Source organism: Melospiza melodia, chromosome 14 (assembly GCF_035770615.1).
Source record: "Melospiza melodia melodia isolate bMelMel2 chromosome 14, bMelMel2.pri, whole genome shotgun sequence".
Lineage (NCBI taxonomy): Eukaryota > Metazoa > Chordata > Aves > Passeriformes > Passerellidae > Melospiza > Melospiza melodia.
In genome coordinates this window covers 12,723,739-12,745,344 of record NC_086207.1, presented here as the reverse complement: position 1 = coordinate 12,745,344, position 21,606 = coordinate 12,723,739, and the positions used below count along the sequence as shown (strand labels likewise).

The window sequence follows — 21,606 nt, the reverse complement described above, 5'->3', positions numbered from 1 at the left end:
CCTCTTCTTAAATTAGATGCTTTCAGTGGAGCTGCACTGATTTACAGCCCTGGACAAAGAATGAATACATTTCTTTTAACTGAAATGACCTTTTTGTAATGTACCCAATCTGGAAATTAAACATCCCATCTGATGTCCCATTTGGAATTTCATTATATGAAGCTGTAAGACGTTTACAGCTTTTTTCTCTGAAAAGTGATTACGCTCTCTGTTACAAACACCTATAAAATCCTACAAAATTTGCTTCTGCCTCCCCATTTTATATAACAAACTCCAAATTCAGAAGCCTATAAAACTACTTTATTGAATTCAGTGTGAAAAGCTTTGATTTCTGTACATAAATACTTTCAGAGTTGCATTCTTACTACCTCTTATCTTCTCCAAATATTTACTTAAATACACTTTCTGAAAGACAGTTTCAACCTTGAGAAATGAATTGCTCACTAAAATGGGTTTGACAAGCCATGAATGCAGCATTCAGGTTAGAAAAAACAAAGTGTTTTAGTTTTGAAATGCATCTTGCAAGGCAGGTGTGTGTCTTTTGGAGGTGCATGCTCAAAGGTCCAGCTCAGCCCACGTTTCTTGGCTGAGAAGGGATTTTTGGGAGCTGTCTGTCCGAGGATAGAGACACTTGGGAAGGGCTTTGCAGGCAGAGAGGAAAAGGAGGGACATGAAGAATATTACATTGAAAACAGTGGGGGCAGATTTGACCTTTCAAGACAATGTTCTCAGCTGTGAGGGGCACAAGACCCACTCAGCAACCTGCACCTCTCCAGACAGAAAAAACAGCTCAATGGACACCCATTGTCTCACCATTCCACATCCCCTGTGCTCCTCCCCAGCCCTTTAGGGCTCTTCTAAATGGCTTTTTAAAAAAACAGCCAGGAGGTGAGAGCAAGACCTCTGGTCACTGTACAGCAGTGCCCAGGCTGAATCCATCCAGCCTTTGCTGAGGAGCCTGGTTTGCTCTCAGCATGAGCTGTCAGCTGCTTGGGTCCTCAGTGCCACAAATCCTCCCTCCAACCTGGGCAGAATAAATTGGATCAAGGGAGGAAAACATTCTGAACAGTATGGGTTCAGTGACAGAAACCATGCAGGAAAATGGGTCTGGGGCTGTGGCACAAACCACAGAGGAATTTCTGCTGGATGCTGGGACTCAGAACAGCAGGGTGAAGGGATTTTCTCTGGGCCTGAGTCCCTGCTGAGCTGGCACTGCTGTGCACACTGTGACAGGTCCAGCAGAGTCCTCGCTCCCTTCCTGGTGTGCCATGGCTCTGAAAGTGAGCCTCTCACCCAAAACAGTCCTTTCTTCTTCCCTCACCTTCCTTTGGTCATGGGATGACCCAAACTGGGAGCATGGTTAGTGTCACTGCTTGGAGCTGCAGAATGGTAAATTGAAGCTCAATATTGGTGAGTATTTCTGGGGATGCTGGAAGCACAGAGAGCTTGCGCAGAGAGTCAGAGCTCAGCCTTGCTCATCTCTGGCAGCTGATGAGCATGGACAGGAGGCAAAAGGGATGGATCAGCTCTGCCAAAGTGTTTTCCAGCACATCCCTGCACTCAGCTGGCCTGAGGAGCTGCACAGGGCCATGGCTGTGGTAAAGTGTTGAGATGGCAAGAGTGGCAGCTGACTGCACTTGCCAAGCTCTGGCCCTGGGATAGAGACCTCTTAGAGGGCAAATACCAGCAGATATGTTTGTCCTTGCCTCTTTGGAGGGGCAGCATTGCAGCAGAGGCCAGGCTGCCCCAGCCCGTGGATGCAGGCAGGCAGTGAGGCCCAGAGAGGGAAGCACACTGAGGCCTTCCTTGCAGGGTGCTGGGAGGGTCTGTGCCTTTTGCCTTTCACCTCCTGCCTTGCCAGCCTGTAAAGCTCTGAAAGCAAAAGGCTGACAGCAGGAACAACCCCTCACTGCTGTTAATAAGCAGAGGACTAATGAGGGTGAAGCTGAGTGCATTAAGAGCCCACCTGAGCACAGAGGCTCTTCCTGACAGCACTTTGCCAGAAAGGATCCATTTGCTTCCCCCAGTGATGGGCAGGCAGAGCCTGTCATCCTTGTCACTAAAGATTGCTCCAAAGGGAGCAAACACCATTTCTGAGACCTGCCAGGGCCAGCCAGGCTCAGCAGCCCTGCCAGCCCACTGCAGGTGCTTTAGCAGCCTCCAAAGTCACCAGAAATGCTGCCTGATGGGGCAGCAGCACTGAGAGAGCACTTAAAATTTCTAACACTGCCTGGGGAGGAGGGAAACTGAGCCAATGTGGAGCAGATGAGCAGGTCAGCAAAGGCTGCCAATGCCACGTGCATGCTGCACATGTGAGTACAACTCTTCAGAGCAAAAAGCTCCACAATTTTGTATTCTCTGCCCTAAAGTCATTGTCATCCTTAGATTCAATGCAAGGATGAAAACAAATCATGCTGTCAAAAAATCATGCATTAGAAGCAAATTATTCTCTCTAAATGCATCTTGGCAATATAATTGATAAACGGTGAGTATGTGAAATAATTGAAAAAGCAGGGTGGGAACATACAGATAAATGACTAAAATAAGAAAGTAATGAACACATGTAAATAAAAGCCACAATCAATAGATATAAATTACAGCGTGACAAACTGTAAATAATCAGAGCATTTCAGGCCTGGAATGTGATCCTTCTTCAGGGAAAACTTGTGTTAGCAAATCTGCAAAAGCCTTAAGAAGAAAACAAGAAGATGTGAGGTTATCAGGGCTGTTTGAAATGGCAGACACGATGGATTAGTCCCTGGATTCATTACTCAAAACCTTCACTAGCAGTGTGGAAGTAAGACATGATACCAGCCCACTTCCTTCCTCCACCCCAACATACAAATAATCCTGGCAGGAGTGATGCCCTCAGCCTTTCTCGCACTGTTACAGACAGATTAAAAAAGGGATGGCATTTTTCATTCCTGATTTAGCCAGTTAGAAGGGGCTTTTGAAGGCTAACTCTGGTCTCTTGATTGACTGCACTTTCTCCCTTCCCCCTCATCTCAGGCATCCTTGTGCTATTCAGAAATAAACACCCACTGCTCCCAGCTTCTGCAGATGCATGTATTGAGGCAGTTTTTTGTCCGCCATGGAGGATTTTATCCCATCTCTGTTTCCAGGTCCTAAATCCTTTCCAGATCCTGGGGATTAAATTATCATCAAGACCAGACCATGCCAAGACCCTTCAGCATGAGTGGGCATGCAGCCTGCATCAGGGATGAGCTCAGCCACTGCTGCTGAGAGCATAAAGCAGCCAGAGATCAGCACTGAGAATGGACTGAAGAGATTTGGGATGGATGAGGGCTGGTGGATTTATACCCTGGCCTCCTGGCTGACTCCTGAAAATGCAGGTGAGGGATGACAGACCTTCATTTGCTGTTTCACAACATGGTTGCTTTGCCTCAGGACATCCTTCACTCATTGCCCAGAGCACAGCAGGAAGGTTTCTGCTCACCTGCCCACTGTGGGTGCCCTGAATCCCTGAATGTTTGGGGAATCATTGAAATACAGAATGGTTTGGGTGGGAAGGGTCCCTAAAGACCATCCAGTTCCACTCCCTGCCATGTGCAGGGACACCTTCCACTGTCCCAGGCTGCTCCAAGCCCTGTCCAGCCTGGCCTTGGACACTGCCAGGGATGGGGCAGCCACAGCTGCTCTGGGCAACCTGTGCCAGGGCTTCACCACCCTCACAGGGAAGAATTTCCTCCCAATACCTAATCCAGTCCTGCCCTGTCTCATTTTGAAGCCCTTTCCTCTTGTCCTGTCACTCCAGGCCTTTGTCCAAGTCCCTCTCCAGCTCTCTTGGAGCCCCTTTAGGCACTGGAAGAAACTCAAAATTCTCATCAGAGCCTTCTCCAGGCTGAACAGCCTCAGTTGCTGCAGGTTTATGTCACATTAAATGAAAGTGGGTTAGAACTGGAAAAAAAGTTTTCTTAGTGCACAGATTTGAAGGAAAGTATCTGCTGCTCTCCAAGACTGAAGCTCCTTTGGAAAGCACCCTCAGGAGCAATGTTTGGGCAAAGATTGCAACCTCCACCTTGCTGCTGGCTTGCAGACAATATTATGTGCTAAAAATACATCATGCTCTACATCTAGGAGCAATAAGAAGAAAAGAAATGGCATTTAAATGCAAAGTATTGTCAGTGGTTATTTCCATGGAAAGTCCATTTCCATTTAATAGCAGAGAATCCATCACGTTCTGCCTTATTTCAGCTGTGATGGCTCCCAAGAAAGGATGTATGTCACAGCATGTTGAAGGCAGTGCCTTTGAGAGGAGCTCAAGGTGTAGTTTCCAGGTAGTTGAGGGGAAAGTTGCTTTGTCACTTTCCTTCACAGCCATGCTGGCACTCACCCTTCCCCAAAAGTGCCAGAAAATGTTACTAAATTTGGCTGTGGTGCAATGTGAGTGGGGGCTGAGGGAGCCTGCAAAGAGCTGCTGCAGGGGGTGTGGAAAGGAAAAATGGGCAGAAGGTTTGAAATTCTGGGTACAGGTGAAAGCAAGGCTCACTCAGTAATTCTGCATCTCTACAGGAGCCCAGCTGGGTCAATGCTGTGCCACAACTTGCACCAGAGTCTGAGGCAGACTGAGCAGCCAGAACGCCCTGATTTTAATGTAGCAGTGGTTTGGGACTTACCCTTGTTCCACTATAAGCAGAGGATTTAATGAGACTCAATTAGCAAGGTAATTAATTAATCAATTATGTAAAACAGATGAGCAATCCGATATCCTGTTCTACAATGATACAGCTCTTTGTTGAAACTTAATTAATACACAGGCTTGGGGACAAAATTAAAAAAAAGGAAAAAAAAAAAATAAAACAACCCAAATCCTAGAGAAGAATCAGTTGGGGAGAATGATTCCAACAGAGGATGGAAACTGGGCTGGAGACCAGATGGGATGACAGTGGAGTTATTCTGGGTAGTTTAACAACCAGCCTGATGTTTGTCTCACCACTGCAGCCAGCTGAGCCAAATGGGGCTCTCCTGCCTGCCAAGACAAATCTGTGGTAATTCCTTCTGTGTGACTGCTCAGTGCCCACCTCCCCAAGCTGGCTGGTGCTGTACATGATGAGGGAGGTGTTCAGCAGATGTGTTTGTTGTTTCTGTGCCTCCCAGCTCCTCTTGCAGTACCAGGGGGGCTGCAGGGCTGAGCTGCAGCTTTAGGGTCTCTAACAACCACCAAAGCTCTGCAGGTGCAGGGTTCCTACGTGACCTGTACCAAAATCAAGGGAGATATTGATCTTCTGTAACAGCTCTTTGTAACCCAAAGTATTTCAATAGCCTACATTAATCTGTGAAAACCTATATCTTGTTACAGTCTCTATTTTATTTAATTTTACTTTAGGCTAATAGTTATTTGGGTCAATTCTTTGCAGTTGTGATAAATTGATACATCATCTGTGATGGAGAAAAACTGTGTCAGGGCTTCTGCTTTCACAGACTCACTCCAACAGTTTTGCATTAACCAGATTTGTGATATTCAATACAGAAAAATCAGTGTCAAACCTGCAAGCCTCTCACACCCTCCAAATTGTTTTAGAGGTAATGTGTTTCCAAAGCTCAAACCAATGTGCTTATGGGCATTTCCTTTAGCAATATGCTCTGGAGTCAATTTTCCCATGTTCAAGGGCCAGATTGCAAATGTATTGGCTGGGAATGGAGCAGAGTCATGCTCCAACAATGATTCTTATTGAGTAACTATGGATGAGAAAAGGCAGTTACTGCCTGGCAAAGACCCTGCATTTTAAGTTTTCTTTACAAACTCTCCCTCTGCCCCAGCCTTTAGTGTGGAATTGCAGGAATTTATAGCAATATGTAGAAGAAGCTGATGCTCAAGCGCAGTGGTTGCCAGGGACTGTATTTCTTCCTAAGGCTGCTGTCAGAGGGGTTTTTGCACAGCTACAGCTGGAGGGTGACTGCAGAGCCACTGAGTGCTCACACCAGAGCCTCTCCCTCATTGCTGGGTTGGCAGAATGCTGCACCACCAGGATTTGCTCCTGGCCTTGCTCTTCCCTTCCTCCTGGAGTGCCATTGTGTGGTTTGTGTGCTTTAACCTTGTTTTCAGGGATTCACTTCAAGCAGTTACTGACATTGCCCAGGCTGTAGCAGGAATCTGCCTCTGCCTCTTCCATGGGCTGACCCTGAGCTGCTCCAGGCACTGGGAATTCTCCACTGAGAAAAACTAGGTTCAGTCATGGAAGAAGTGGATCGGACTTCTCTTGTCCATGCTCAGGGGATGCATCCTCCTCATTCACATCTTACCTAAATCTGGTTTCACTGTTTTCCTTCTCTTTCCAAGATTACACAAAACCATCTCTTCACTCTGCCTCCTCACCCCCTCTAAAAGAGCTGGTCTCATTCCAAAAATGGGAGTGTTCAGAAAGTCAAAAGCTTATTAATAGCTCTCTGCCTCTTTTTAATCTATTCAAAAAGCTATACAGTGTGCAAAGCTGTTGTGACATGATTTTTCTTTTTTAATATCTCACCCTTTGACTGTCAGTATTTAAGGAAAAATGAAACTAATCATCAGTGAAGGCTGTAATGCTTCTGTTTTATAGCTGCTGGGGAGCTCAGGAGAAAATTTTGCAAGAGAAGATATAAAAGAGAGCAAGAGAGAGAGGAGGTGTGTGTGTAAGTGTATGCATGCAGCTCACATTAGGTTTCACAGAACAAACAAAAAGTATATTCATTCGCAAAGTAATATTAGTAAGATAAGGAAAGTATATATTGGAAAACAGTGAAAAAAGGGCAATTTTTGTAACTTTGTCCTGAGTGCTCCTTTCCATGCAGAGGAATGAGCCCCATCTTCTATTGCCCAGCCTGGCAGAATTTACTGAAGATGCAAAGTACAGTATTTGGGTATGGATGAACTCTACTGTCCTCCAGGTAAGAGTTGTCCTTGATAACATTTTACTTTGAACCCCAAATGACCTTTTATTATTACTGAAGCAACATTTCAGTCACAGACACTCTTCAATATCAATGGGGAAGCACAGGATGTATCTCCTGGGAGGGAGCTCATGGAAATTACTCCAAGATTCTCCTCTGAAAATGGAGGACAGAGTCATGGAGAAGGTAAATATAAATCAGTCCAGCTTATCAGGACATGACAGGTGGGATATATTAATCTACTACAAGTATTTTAATGTATGAAACCAAAGTACAGCATTAAGCCCAGTGCAGGAGGGAGTAGCAAAGCAGGGGTGATAAAACATGAGCTGAACCTTATGTGAGGTGTAGAAGGAATTCCCAGAAGTGGATATCCCAAAATTCCAGTGGATATCCCATGCCCAGGGGGGTCTAAAGACATATATAAATACATACATACAAACATATTTATTTATTTATTTGTGCATGTATTATGTATCTATTCATATACACGTTTGTAATTAGGAGGGAGTGGTGTGTGTGTCTGTGTAGAGCTATGTATGTGTAATACAAAACAAAGCTTGCAAAGTGCCAGTAATTTGAAAGCTAGAAGGAATATTAAAAGAAAAAAACAGAGCTCCAATCATCAACCCTTTCTGACAACTAAAATCTCATTTACAACTCACACACCTCTAAGCTCTGGATTTCTTTTGCTTTGCTCCCAGCACTCAGTGCCACACACAGCATCTGACATCTGGAACAGCTGAGACACTTCAGCACAGAAGATCAAACACTTCAAAGAGTCTCAGAGTGGCTTGGGAAAGGGAAAACCCAGTTGTTCTCAGAGTCAGGTAAGTGATGTACTGCAAGTGATGTGTGGTACCCACAGTAAAAATAAACTCATGAATGCAGGCACTTGAACTGAAATTTCAGGCAGGTTCTGACCCTTGATGGCCCAGCTTAGCCAATGGTTAGATATATTATCAGTGCATACCTGATGAGGTGACAATTGTGAAAATGCCTGCAAATTGGTTTCTGTTTTAACCTGGTACTTTTAATATTCCACATACAGGAAAAAGGTGATGAAATAACATTTTTAACTCTGTAATTAGCACTGCAATAATGCTGGCTGTTTAAATTGGTTAATAATATTAAAGACAAGCTCTGATTTAATTATAGAGACACAAACCCAGGTATTTCTAAATGAGGATGGCTTTCCACCAATTGTATTTAATATAATTTTGCCTTCATTTATCATGTAGATAATGGCCATTGCAGAGTGTGGCTGTGTTTGTGGAATTGCCCTGGATACCTTCAGAAGAGACAGAAAAACATGACAATTTGCAATTTGGAGAGGAAATAAAAATGAAAGCTTCCCCCTCTGCCCTTGCTAGTTCCTCAAAAATCAATTTTAATATAATTTGAAAAGTTCTGATTTTGGTACAGTTATTCCATCCTGTTTGGTTTCATTTCTGCTTCTGAAATAGAGGTTTCTGGAGACCTTGCATTAACTCCACAGATTACAGCTGGCATTGAACAGAGGTATAAGTTATGAAGCAAATATAAAAGAGCATCCATTTCCATGTATGATTAAATGCTTACTCAAGGTAGTGCAGTATTTTTGATCCCCTAAGTTTAATAAAATTCAGGACAGGCAACAAGGAGTCGCAGACAAATTAAAATTTATTGAGACAGACAAAAATGCAACTATTTCAGACTACAGTTAAGCATTTACAGTTAACCAAAGGTAGCAAAATGCTCACATTCCACTTAACTCCTTATGGAAAAAGCATTCAGAATTTACTATGCAGTTCTACTTACTATGATAGTCTACATCCATCTACAGTAGGGACATCGAACTGAAACACGAAATATTTGGATTTCTCCTTACAGATCTACACATTGAACAGTAACAGACATCAACAGCATTGAGAAAAGTATAAAAAGACCAGAACCCACCTACTGTAGAAAGGGCTTTTTGATGTGTAGGAACTGTACAAGGCAGTCTGTGGGTGGAAGGGTGGGACACAGGAGGGGCTGCAGAGAAGCCAACAAATGGAGGGAGCGAAGCTCGAGCGACCTGGGCTGGGTCAGGTGCTGACCTTAGATCTACATCAGTTGCTGCTTGAGGGAGAAAAGGCTACAAAACTCCTAATATCAAAATATTCCCATGCCAGAAATGTACACTGAGACTAACAGACTAGGCTGGGGAGGCAAAGAGAAGCGTTCACTAACAAACAGTGTTGTTTTAAATATAAACTTTACATCTTCAATATAAACTGTAGAATAAATATTAAATAAACAGTTCAAATGGTTAAAAATAATAGTACAGAATAGCTTAAAAAAAAGGCAAAGTAAATAAAGAGGATTCTTTGTGTTCACAGCAAAGGCCAGTAATGACCAAAAAAAAATCCAACTGTGCTGAAATCTGAACTCAACATTTTGATTTAACTACACTAGTTAAAAGGAACATAAAGCAATGCCTAACAGTACCTCATAGACTGTAATTTGAAAAGAAAATGAGGTTAAAAATTGGTTTGTGTTTCTAAAAGAATGGGACAACTCAGATTCCATTTTTCACAATGAGAAAATGTTTGGAAGGTCAATGACTTGATTCACATGGGAAGTAAGTCTTGCTTTGTAAAAAAAAAAAAAAAGGAAAAGGAAAGAGAAAAAGAAAGGAATTGAATTAAATTAAGTTGGAAGCAAATTAAATCCTTTACAAAGCATGAAAAATGGAAGGGGCTTGATCTGGAGGAGCACTGGTTCTTGGTAGAATTGCTGGTTTCTTTATCACTATTTCATTAAATAGAAGATTTTCTTAATGCATCTCCCCAAACTGGACACACACACACACACACACACATATGCACACACATATTTGTGCATAAATGCATATATACAGTCACACTGAGTTATACATGTGTATATATAGGCTCATAGGCTCCAGGTCCCCACCATGGGAGGATGCCAGTGGATCACAAAAGGGCTTTGTTAAATATCTTTGCAGGATTTTGGAACTTGCTCTCAAAGCAATCCAGACTCTGAGCTGCCCTTCCAAGCATGCTCCTGCCTGCTGGACCCTGGCACTGGCCAGGGCTGCCCTGCCCAGCTGCCCCAGCCCATAAATGGCACATTTCCCACTCTGGCTGGAGCCACAAGAACACTTGCACGAGTCAAAGAGGTGACTGGAGAGTGGGGGGGTGTGGGGTGTGCCTGCATCCAGGCCAGCATGCCTAGAACAGTCTGTGTGTGTCTGTGTGTGTTTCTGGGCTCTGGGGATGAGCTACCAGGGGCCACCCAAGCCAGCCAAAGCACCTGACCCTTCACCAGGCTGTGCTGGGCATGGAGCTGTTTCACTGGGGCTGTTTCACCACTCCATGTTTGAGCTGTTGAGTCTGACAGACAGTAATTGGTTTACAGTTAGATATAAAGCTCTGACTTATAATTCCAACTCTGATTTGGAAGTATCACATGTAAAAGATTACAGCCAGGAGACCACCAGTGGGTGGTGCTGCCATGTCTGCACATGTGAAGATGTTCACATTCCCTTTTAAAGGCTTATTTAACAGCTTTAATTTAACCATATTGCATGTTTACACGGGACACAGCCCCCTGCAGACCTGGTGCTGCCTGCAAGGGCTCAGAGTGCCAGGCTTTGCCCTGGGGAGGAGAAGGGATTTGCTCTGTGACCTTTGGTGGAAGCACAGCCCAGGATAATCTGTGTTGTAGGGACACAGGACTGCCAAACTCCCCCCTGGCTCTGTGTGGAGAACGAGTCCAGGCAGGAGGATCAGCATAATCTGCTGATTGTGGAGCTCAGACTTATGGCAGAATGAAATGGCAGCTCTGTGCCTCAGGCAGGTCTTGCACAGGACGGCAAAGTCAGGCCCAGAGAGTGTGGGGTTAATTAAGAAAATACCAGAGGAAAACTAGACAGGATGTTTGAGAAGGAACCTACTGACAGTGTTCAATTGCTTCTCACAAAATCATATTTAGGGAGACAGAAATGCTGGGTTTCCTGCTCCTCTTGCAAGTTGGCAGGATTTCTGTGAAAGGCAAATAGAAAAAGTGTGCATATGTGTGTGTGTGTGTCTGTGTGTGTGGTGCAGCTCATGGAAAATGATTATTAAATATATTTTTCTAAAGCTATGGGAAAACCAAAGAGATTTATTTGAGGCAGGGCAGATTGCAGGCCTTTTGCAAATGACTGTGATGGCAGATTTTTGGGAGGATGCAGGGGCGTGAAACAACAAATTCCTCATGGTTTTACACATCCTTCTGCATTAATAATGATTATGTAGACTTGCTCTTTGTTCTCAGGTCATTGATCTGGATAAATAGGAAACAAAAGAGGAGAAAACAGGAGAGCCCCTGCAGCACATGGTACCTGAAAGTAATTCCACTTCTGATCACATCTGAAAGCAGAGGTCCTACCCAGAGGGCTGCCAGGCAGGCACTGGCTTTGGAGAGGGCTGAGAGCCAACATCCCCAGGCCAATGTACCTAAAAACTGACTTCTGCCAACCTGTGTGGTATTTTCCAGCTTTCAACTAACTATGTAGATAACCATGTTGTGACTCAATGCTGTCTCCACCTCTATATCCACCATTAACTCAGAAAAAAAATCTAATTAGTTTTTGTTATAAAAAACACGTTTTTCATTCTGCAAAATAACTCACTGGCCAACCACAGGCTCTGCTAAAATATTTACACCTGCATCCTAATGCAAGAGTGGGGTTAAGGTTCCTCTTACTGCTTCACAAAACAGCAAAAACAATAAAAGATCACCACAGCACATTACTGCATCTGAGAACTGCCATGGGAAAGGACACTGCAAATAATGTAATGTCAATATGCTCTGATACAAGAGCTTTGAATATATGGGAGGTATTGAGGGAATCACAGACTGGATTTTAATTCTATTCTCTTTCAGGAGTGTGCATTACAAGTGTGCAGCCACACTGAGCCAAGGGGTTTTGCTTTTGCAATATCACCACCTAAAGCTGCTTTTTTGAACAGGTATCTGTATCTGTATGAAATAAGGGACAGTTCCTCTTGAGGGCTGGTGTCTTGGGCAGCATTCTGGCTTTGGAAGGAGGGCTGCTCAGTGGAGAACAGAGAGCTCTGAGGTGTGTGAGCTGGGAGCAGAGCTGCCTGTGTGTTATCAGGGACCCTCCTGGTGCAAATGAGCAGCTGAGGAACAGCTCTGGGGGTGCTTATGGTGCAACAAATTCACCAAATGCTCTCCCCTTAAACACCCTTGGTCCAGGACAGCTGCAGCATCTCTTAAGATCAAGAAGGTCGTGTTCCTTTATCAAATAAAGAGTGTCAGTGAGCTGATTGTGCCCTGGTGGGAGTTTTGCCTTCAGTGTGAGCTGGACTAAACCTGTTGACTCATGCTCAGAGAATGGAAGGAAGGGAAAGTCCTGCCAGTCCTGGGTTTTCCTCTGGATTAAACCCCTGGTACTGGGCAGCCACTGTCCAAAGATACTTACTCTTCACTGGGACATTATAAATATATACTGGAAAACGAGGCACCTACTTTTCCTTCTTCATGAAAGAAAAATCTTTTTCTCATATGATCCAGGTAACAATTTATGACACAAATTCTCTGACATGAGAGGGGCTTCTTAGCCTTTGTATTGTTTTTTTTTTTTGAGCCCCTTCCAGGATTTCTTCACAAGATGGATTTCATAAGTGGTGCAAATGAGGATTAAGACACGAAATGGTTTTGAAACAAAACTCATTGCCCCTGTGGATAGAACAAAAATCCCCTAAACCAACTGAACAAAAGCTGTATTCCAAACAGTCCTTTGCTGGAAAAAAAAAAGTTGTCATCCAAATTAAATTGGCTATACAAAATTAAACTCAGTAGAGAGGGAATTTTTGTGCCAGGTACTCTCAGATACAATTGCAGAGATATGATGTGAGTTGCAATATTGTGCAAAACGTGAGTCCTCATCATGATGGGCACTACCATATATAACCAATTTCATCATCCTTATCATCATCTTCATCTTCATCATCTTCATTAGCTGCTCTTACATGAATCTTCAGTTTCCCTTCTTTGTCTTTTTTTGTTGCTTCAGGTTCCTCTTCCAAATCATCCAACAATACAACAGATCCACCACTGCCAAAATCCCCTGAGGTTTCTTGCTCTTCTTCTGAAACAGGTGAGCAGGAAAGGTCATTTCCTCACAGAACACCGAATTCCACATTAATCACCATCCTTGTCATGCAAGCCACTGTCATTTGCAATGTTATTTTTTAAATTAATAGGTTCAGCTTTCATGAAACAACCTAAAAATTTCAATTTTCGTTCTGAACTGGGAAAAATACATATCTATAGACTCTGATATTTTTTTTTGCATAAAACACCCCCTTATGCATTGTCTTCCTCCTAGAGGCTTGACTGGAAAATTCCAGAACATGTGCAGCCCAGAAAATCATTATTCCTTTGTAAATACTTTCATTCCATCACTGCTCTGTATACCATGCTAAAAAACCCAAAAAAGTGGTTTTATTTGAGTGCATAAACCTCACTCTGCAAATTTAGTTCTTGAACCTAAGATCTGTGATGTTATTCTGGGCATCCTGGACCTTCTTGGTCTCTGTTCCTTTTTAAAAAGGAAAGCTGCACTGAAAACCATCCCTGAGGCACTCTGAAGGACTGTAGGTGACATCTTCCTTGTCTGGGCACAACAGCTAATTGGTGATTTCACTTACCTACACAATATTGTCCTGTCAGCAGTTGTATTGGGCTTGGTTGCTAATGCACACAATTTTACACATTTAGGCCTTCCCTTGTCTGGAAAGTTCCAGTAGGTGTGCATTCCAGAGTATACAGAACAATATATTTAATAACCATGCAGAGCAACCCCAGTTCCTTAATTTTAATATCACTAACTGCACTTTCCAGGCTTGTAGCAAAAATACCTTAACAATGGCTATTGCCTGCTAACTTGTGCTGCACCCCTGCTGTCCAAAGGACCCATGAGGGTACCCATTTGTGTGTGAACAGGAAAACAGAGGAGCTACTTTGAACTGTGCTACTCGTGTTTTCCCTCTTGTCATCATCCTCGGTGGTGGCACAGCCATGGCAGGGTTACAGCAGTGTTAATTCCCCTATTGTCTGAGGAAAGCAGATCATTACTCACCACAGCTGACTGTGCCTTGCTTTCTGGAGCCAGCTATCTCATTGCCATACTTATCAACACACCAGCACTGCCCCGTGCTGCCATGGCACTGGGTGGCTTTGTAATAACCTTCCTCATTGCAGCGGGGGATGAAAGCACCTGAATAAAATATAAGGTGTGCTCAGTAATGCAATCCTCTGCAGGAGCAAACACACACACAGGGTATTATGAACTTAGCACTTATGCACATGAAGATCTTGACAATGTTGGCAAGGAAATACGTGTGATTATCTGGTGCCTGAAAGGGCGAAGGAATTATTTCTGGTGAACTCTTTTCAGACAGCCTGGTCAGAGAGTATAAATGTTTGTTCATATCCAGCACACAGAGGAGAGTGTCACACAGCTCTAGAGAGAGCTTCAGTCTGCCCTGAATGATTGATATTCCCACAGAGCCTTTTCACATTTAACTCCTGATTTTAAAACTTTTCTTCCCAACTGGATTATTACCCCAACTTCATTAGTTCTGCATTTCTCTCCATTTGCACTCCTTCAGTGTTTATCACATGAGTCTTTCCACAACACTGTAATTATCCCTGGAAGGTATCTGCCATCTGCTTGCTATTCATACTCATCTCAGGCACATCCCCTGACTTACTGAGAGCTCCCATGTATAAAAGAAGAAATAATGCACAGGCTTTACAGAGAGGGACAACAGGATCTGAATCAGTAAGTCTTAGGATTTGAAGCCCAAGTTTTGTCTCACAATAAAACCAATATATTTCAGTCTTGTAGAGTGTGGTTCATTCTGGCTTCTGCAGAGAGGGAAACTCTCAGGAGAAACCTATGTTATTGTTCCCACCATTTTCAGCAGATACAGCAAATGTACTTCAGTATGAAAAGCCCTCTTGTTCTTGGAGATGAGTTAGCTTTATTCCCACTGGAGGTCAGTACATTCATTTTTCCCTTCTTTGTCAATTGCTTCAATTTGAAACATGACATAAACACCCCCTTGCCCCCAAATTTCTTGTCTCAAATCATTTTTCTCCTTTGTCAAAGATACCAGTGATTTACTGGTGGTTCAGTAAAGTTTTTTAACTAGTTCCCTGTGTAGCATCTATTCAGACAGCACATGTGTCAAAGGGGCCACTTCCACTACATTTCTCACAGGAAAAGATGAATGAGAAGGTGCTGCCCAAATGTCACCAGATTTCCTCTATAAAAGACATAACAGTGGAAGTCAGTCAGTCTCATGCACACAGAGAGTGAATCTGAAATTCACACAAAGTGAATCTGAATATCCAAACTCATTGCTCTGCAGATCTTGTCTAAAGTTTGAGTGCTGCTAATACAGATCTGGCAGATGAGAAGAGAAACCTTTGAACATCTGCAGAAATCTTTGTTTATCAGATCAGTTTTGGAGACCACATCCATGAGTGGGAATATTTTAAATAATGTCAAAGAATGATCTTGTAGCAGGTTTGCTAATAGGAATCACCATTATGTTCATGTACAAATGTAAGCATGCTAGCAACTATCAAAGATTAATTTTCACTATTTATAAGACAATATTTATAATAACAAATATATGTATTTGCCTTGGCAGGTTTTTGTAAGTTAGTAACCAGTGTTCAAAACTTCATTTCAATATAAATTAGGAAAGAATTTTTTTTTCATATTTATGCTCATGTCCTGCCTCTGATAAGCACTGCAGGTGTTTATCAAACCATACACAACCTTGGGAAAAGTGCTCAGGTGCTGACTTGGAGCTGGTGTAAATCAGCACAGCTGTACCCACACCACTAGAGCTGCCCTTTTATATCTGATCAACATCTGGCTCCAGGGAAGGATCAAAGGGGCACCTCAGGGACATTACAGGGTGAGCAGAGAACAGCTTCTGCATTTTAAACTGTCTCATGCTTTCTCTTTTCCTAGGGCAATGCAACCTTTTTCTTCTTTCATACAGGCCTTTTTGCATAGTTTCACTGTTTCTTGTAAGGTATGAAAATGTTCCACGCTGCCTGTAAAAGCTTTAGAAGATTTAAAAATAAATTGTGGCCCAGGCTCAGTGCCAAGATAACTGTGTGTGGAATAGATTCACACTTTGGGTCACAGTGAAGAGTGGAAGGTGCTTTTCCTTCTGCGTGGGAAATTCGTGCCAATTTGTATGTAACACTGGAGCTTTAAATATTTATCTATGCATACTAATGTCCCAGTATTTGCCAACCCTCAGAGGGAGGATGCAGCATGTCCTGTCTGATGTGTCAGGTGCAGGTGATAATCTGGAGAGGATAGAGAGTGGCTGGGAACAAGTGTTGCACAACGTGATGATTCTCCCTGTGAACTGTACACAAATGTACACAAATCAGCCTCTCTGTCAGAAATGAGCTGGCTGCAAGCTCTGCTGTCCTGGAGCATGGCACTCAGACAGGCCATTTGCTGGGTTTGGCATCAGGGAACATCTGGAGCTTTCCTCTCCAGAGGTTCCTGCACAGGCAGTGCTTCCCACAAGCCTGGACTCACAAAATGTGAGTCCCTGCCTCAAGCTACTGAATCCTGCCTCCCCATCTGCCTTTGTCCTGGGAAGGGTTTGGTTATTCCACACAAACTTGAACAGCACTGTTGCATCTGTATCCTCTATGGACTCAGACCTAGACCTCTTTTTTTTTTTTTTTTTTTTTTTTGCATCATTTCCTTATCTATATAACACTCCCCTTCCTTAGAGAACAGGAGGAGAATAATTATATGCTAAAGATAGAGGTAAAAGCCTGTCAGAAGTAAGTACTAGCCAGCACACAGCTCCTGGTATTAGCTATTATATTAGCTAAATCCACAGGGTTGATATAGGAGAAAACAGTGATGGGAGCAGAAATTTATTACTTTAGTGGAGTGGGAGAAGCATTATCAGGCTGCACAGTTGTATGCTCTAAAAGTACAGTCTCTGCAGTTAATTGTACTCCAGATAAATCTGGCAGGAAAAGATGAATAGTGCTGTTTACTTTTTAATTCAGTCTCCTGGGATGCTAGACTTCATTTGAAAGCCTCCAAATTCAACATATCTAATGGCAATGGCTTTGAAGTACTTTGTTCCAACTGTCATGTGTTTTGAAAAATATACAGAGAAGGAAATATCAAAAGTCATCATTTTTATCAATGGATACGAGTTAACAAAAACATTCTTCATGCTGGTGCCCAAACTGTAAGTGCTGTGCTCTCTATGTCAGGGTCAGAGGAGGAAAGAGAATAATTAAATATTACTTTCTCTGAAAATACTCATCTCCCTTTTCCAACTTTACCATTGCTACCAGTTATGTGTATGTTTGAGCTTCCATTTCAATGATTTTTCAGACAGTGAAGAGAAAAGACAATGTTTTCTGCTGTATAAATAGCTCTGATATCAAATTAAAATCTCCATGACAGGTGTCATTATGCAGGAAGACTTTCAGGGTAGGTGAAGCAAAGAGTTCCTCTTTATATTATAGTTTTCTAGCTTGTGGAACAACCTGTGCCTGACACCTTGATTTGTTGAGCTTCACCACTTTCATTCTTCTTCTATTTTTTTTTATTATTAATACAGTTGACTAGAAGTTATTTGTGCTAAGGGACCATTCCTACGGCTTTTACTTTGTCATTTTACTCCTGCTACTGTGCTCAGATCCAGTGACATGTGCTACAACCACCTGCATGTTGAACTACCTGCAACCCAGGCATCATTCTTCCCACACACCAGAACAAACTACTTATGTTCCAACCTAGATGACATTTATTGCACGTAGAAAATAACAGCAAAGCATAAAATAAATATGGGATAGTCAAAGCTATCTGTTAAGAACTGGGCTTCTTATACTTTTAGGTGACTTTGAAAATCATGATGCCCATGAGACAGAGAACATTGTGACTTCCTTTGCCTCAACATTCCCTTGAACACAAATGCAGAATATTTACTGAATGGAGCACACACATCCCAAGTGATCAATCCTCCCTTGGCTCCCACAGCTAGGAACAGCAGGAGCTGTGACTCTGAAACATCCTAATCTTCATGTGAACTTGCTATGAAAGGACGATGGATCTAAACCACAGTCCCTGTGGCCTTTAGGAATGTTTATTCATTTAAACCAATGAATCCAGGTTGGGATTGTTCACCAGGCACCAGAACCTTGAGCCCAAATGGCTCTGGGAGAGGCAGGATTCGGCAGAGCTGAGCTTTGCAGGGTGTGCTGAGTCTGAGGAGCATCAGGCTGCAGTGTGGGAGGCACGAGCAGCCCTGCAGCAGAGCTGAGCACACCCTGGGCTGCAGCTGGGGATGCTCTGGGAGCCTGACATGCTCTCCATGATGGGGCTGACAGCTGGGCTGAGGTCAGCCACTCCTCAAGGGTGAAGTGCAGGGCTTGCATCTGTCCTGCTGTGCCTCAGGGGCTGGGCTCTGTGTGCACAATGTGCTGGGACACAAGTTTTGGTAAAACACCAGCACACAAACACCAGGCCACACATCACTGGGTGATTTTAGGGTAGGGAATTAGTCACTTGAATTTTTTTCAGTTCAGCAACCTGATTTTCCAGCAATTAATTGGGAAAATGCCAGATGGGGATTTATTTAACCTAATTTTAGATATCCATCAGAGTAAGTCATGAATCAATTCAGGCTCCCAATAGGCATGAGAGAGAGTGACAGGCATGACCACATCTTACAGCATGAAGCATCCTGCAGGCTGCCTAAAACAAGGTGATATGAATTCCTGTTTTCATATACACACAATATACTGAAATATTTTAAAGAGTAATTAGCAAAATTGAACCCCAAGGAAAGCCTGCATTGTACCATAACTGGAAGGAACATGAATGCATTGGCTATGCACCTTCAGTCACCCTTCAAAAATGGGAGCCTTGAGTATCAAGCAGCCTCCCAGTTCTTACTCTGACCTGTGAGGTGGTGAAGGCAGTATTAAGCTCTGTGCAGACAAGGCTTTGCATTTCTGGAGAGCTGTAAATTAGCTCTGAACCCGTTGCCATGCTGACACCTGTTCTGTGTGTTGCTATCTCATTATTTGTTTAATTTCATAGTGTCAGGCCTACGCTCCGTGCTGAATATTCCCGACTCAAAACATTAGTCTCTAATTGAAAAACCATTACTGCATATAAAGTTACAATAATCACAGAAGCTTTAATTAGTTGAGCAAATGAATAGCAAGTAATCGAACTTACCCAACAGACTCTTCCCTCTACTTAGCTTTTGAATTCTATTCATTTCATTCTGGCAAGGAAGACCTAAAATATAATGTATAAGAATCAGTTTCCAGATGGCACGGGACAGGCTCTGTAATGACTGGCTTCACTGCTGACATGAAATGTGGGCTACTGTACACCTGGGACTGAGAGAAGCCCATATGCTGGTACTGTACTGCAAAACAAATTTATGTCATTAGCTCCACTAATTAAAAAAAAAAAAAAAAAAAGAAAAAAAAGGCAACACAGTGTAGTTGAGAGTAGTGTTTGGGGGCCATTTTAATTGTTAAACCATTCTACCTCTCTTTTCACCAAACTGACATCATGCCAGCTCCCTGATTTATGACTTGTTAATTGGCTAAATTCTGTGTTAATAAAAGAGTAAATTCTTGAGCTTTCTGTCAGCAACAGAGCTTATTTCTAGACTGTGTGCAGTGACACTTACTACTTTATTTGCTTTAATGATCAAGGGATGTTAACATAGTTCATCTATGACAATAAACATGGTTCCAGAATGCCCTTCACACTGGTGCTGAGCGAAAGGGCTTTCAACACACCTGCCTGCCAATGAGCAAACTCTACAGGCAGGCCCTGAGACACAGGGAGAGCCAAACAGCTCCTGTTTGCATTGCACATGGCCCAGCTCACCTCCTGGCTTCTGGAAGCAGTAGCACCACTCGTTGTTGGAAAGCTTCCCGTCCTTGAAGGAGTCGCAGGAGTTGAAGAGCGGTTTGACACACGGCTCGTACTTGTCCAGGTAAATGGCACTGATCTCCGAGGGATCCAGCAGCAGGTCATAGTTCATGTCAAGCTTGTTGAACATCCAGCCTAAGGAATCCTTACAGATTGGTAGGATGCTGGTGTCAAATCCTGTAAGAAGACAGGCAAATATTCCCCAGCTGAACCCCAGCGTGCCCCCAGCACAGGAACCACTCTAAGGTGAAGCCCTGCCAACTTTTATTTTGTGACTGGACTCTGAATTTTGAGCTGACTTGCCCAAAGCAGAACAAAATCTTATGACTGAACTCACTGTGTAAAGCTTAAACCCAAGCACAGCTACAAACCAGAGCACTACTCACACTCTGTGGGAGCTGTGAGGTAGAGAGGGCTGAGGTTCAGAACTGGTTTCTGTAATTTAAAGTTATCTCTACTCAAAAAATTCTTGGTTTTTAATTTTCTTCAGTCCTCAGTCCAAGTGTCTTGGCCTGGTTCCAGGAAACTGAAATGTGATGAGAAAAGGCTGCATCCACCATATTTTCAACCTAGACTGTATCTGAATGCAATTTAAATCCTGTTTCCCAGACTCGTTTCTAGTTGCCTGATCACATTCTTTCCTGCTGTGCTCTCACCTTCTACCTCTCATCCTTGCTTTTCACTTTTCAAAGGCCTGTCTGTGGTTTGTGACAACAAACTGCTTTGATCTGGACTGTGAGCTGTCTGGGGGAGAGAAGAGGTGAAGTTTCTCTGCTCCTCACATCACTCTGAGGGCGGGCACAGCCTCAGCTGGAGCTGCCCATGCTCTTGTATGCTGTACCAGCACCTTCCTGCAGCAACACAGGATTCTGCTTCTCCAGCACTTTGGAAACCATCACCATCATTCATTTTAATAGCCCAGATTCTTCAAAGACTGCTGCAGCAGCAGTGGTTATCACAGAAAGCCCAAGTCATGCATATAGATACCCACTGTGTATATGAGAGACACGTTCCAGGATCCTGCAGTCTCCAGAAAAAACAGTGGTGTGGGGCACTATAAATCCACACTGTCATGGTATTTTTTCCATGCTTAGACTAAATTCCAAGTTATCTACAATGTAAGGAAGTATATTTGTAATATAGAGATAATAAATCTGATAACAAGCGTATTGGTTTCAACCAGGACTCAGAAACATGAATCCATTGGTTGGGGATTTGCAGGGACAGAGGGCTCCTGACACCCCTGGTGCTCACGCTGCTCCAGCTGGGAGCAATAACCTGCCTGTGCACTCTCACTCTGCTTTGGGCCATGTAGAGAAGCCTGATGAGCTTTTTCCTTCAGCTGCAACTTTCACTGAAAGAGGTTAGACTTAGCTTTATTTGCTGTATGTGTTCCTTTCAGGATGCTGCTTTGTTGAAGTGAAAGCTGAGATGTTGCTGGAATCATGCTGACAGTTTGCCCAAGCTCTGCACCCTACTTGCTATTTTAGGCATGAATCCAAAGGAGAGCAGGGCTTTTTGCTGGAAGCTGTGGTTTTTGTATGCAGCTGTGGCTGAAGGTTGTCAGTGACACAGAGGGACAATCAGAAGGGTTAACTAATGGGAAGGTTTGTGTCATTCATAATACATGTTTCTCTAAGGAAGGAAGAAGGTAAAACCATTTCCTCAGGGCTAGAGCAGCTCAG

General features: G+C 43.2%; 1 protein-coding gene across 1 annotated transcript in view; it reads right to left on the bottom strand.

Moving 5' to 3' along the window:
• Positions 1-8,535: 8,535 nt before the first annotated feature.
• The window catches only part of SPOCK1 (SPARC (osteonectin), cwcv and kazal like domains proteoglycan 1), a 264,194-nt gene continuing 251,123 nt past the window's right edge, over positions 8,536-21,606 (bottom strand). The window contains exons 8-11 of the mRNA XM_063168721.1: positions 19,877-20,098; positions 19,208-19,270; positions 14,030-14,167; positions 8,536-13,036 (exon numbers count right to left, since the gene is read on the bottom strand). Of these exons, the coding sequence (XP_063024791.1) occupies positions 12,846-13,036; positions 14,030-14,167; positions 19,208-19,270; positions 19,877-20,098 (614 nt within the window). The 3' untranslated portion in view covers positions 8,536-12,845. The remainder of the gene's footprint in view (positions 13,037-14,029; positions 14,168-19,207; positions 19,271-19,876; positions 20,099-21,606) is intronic.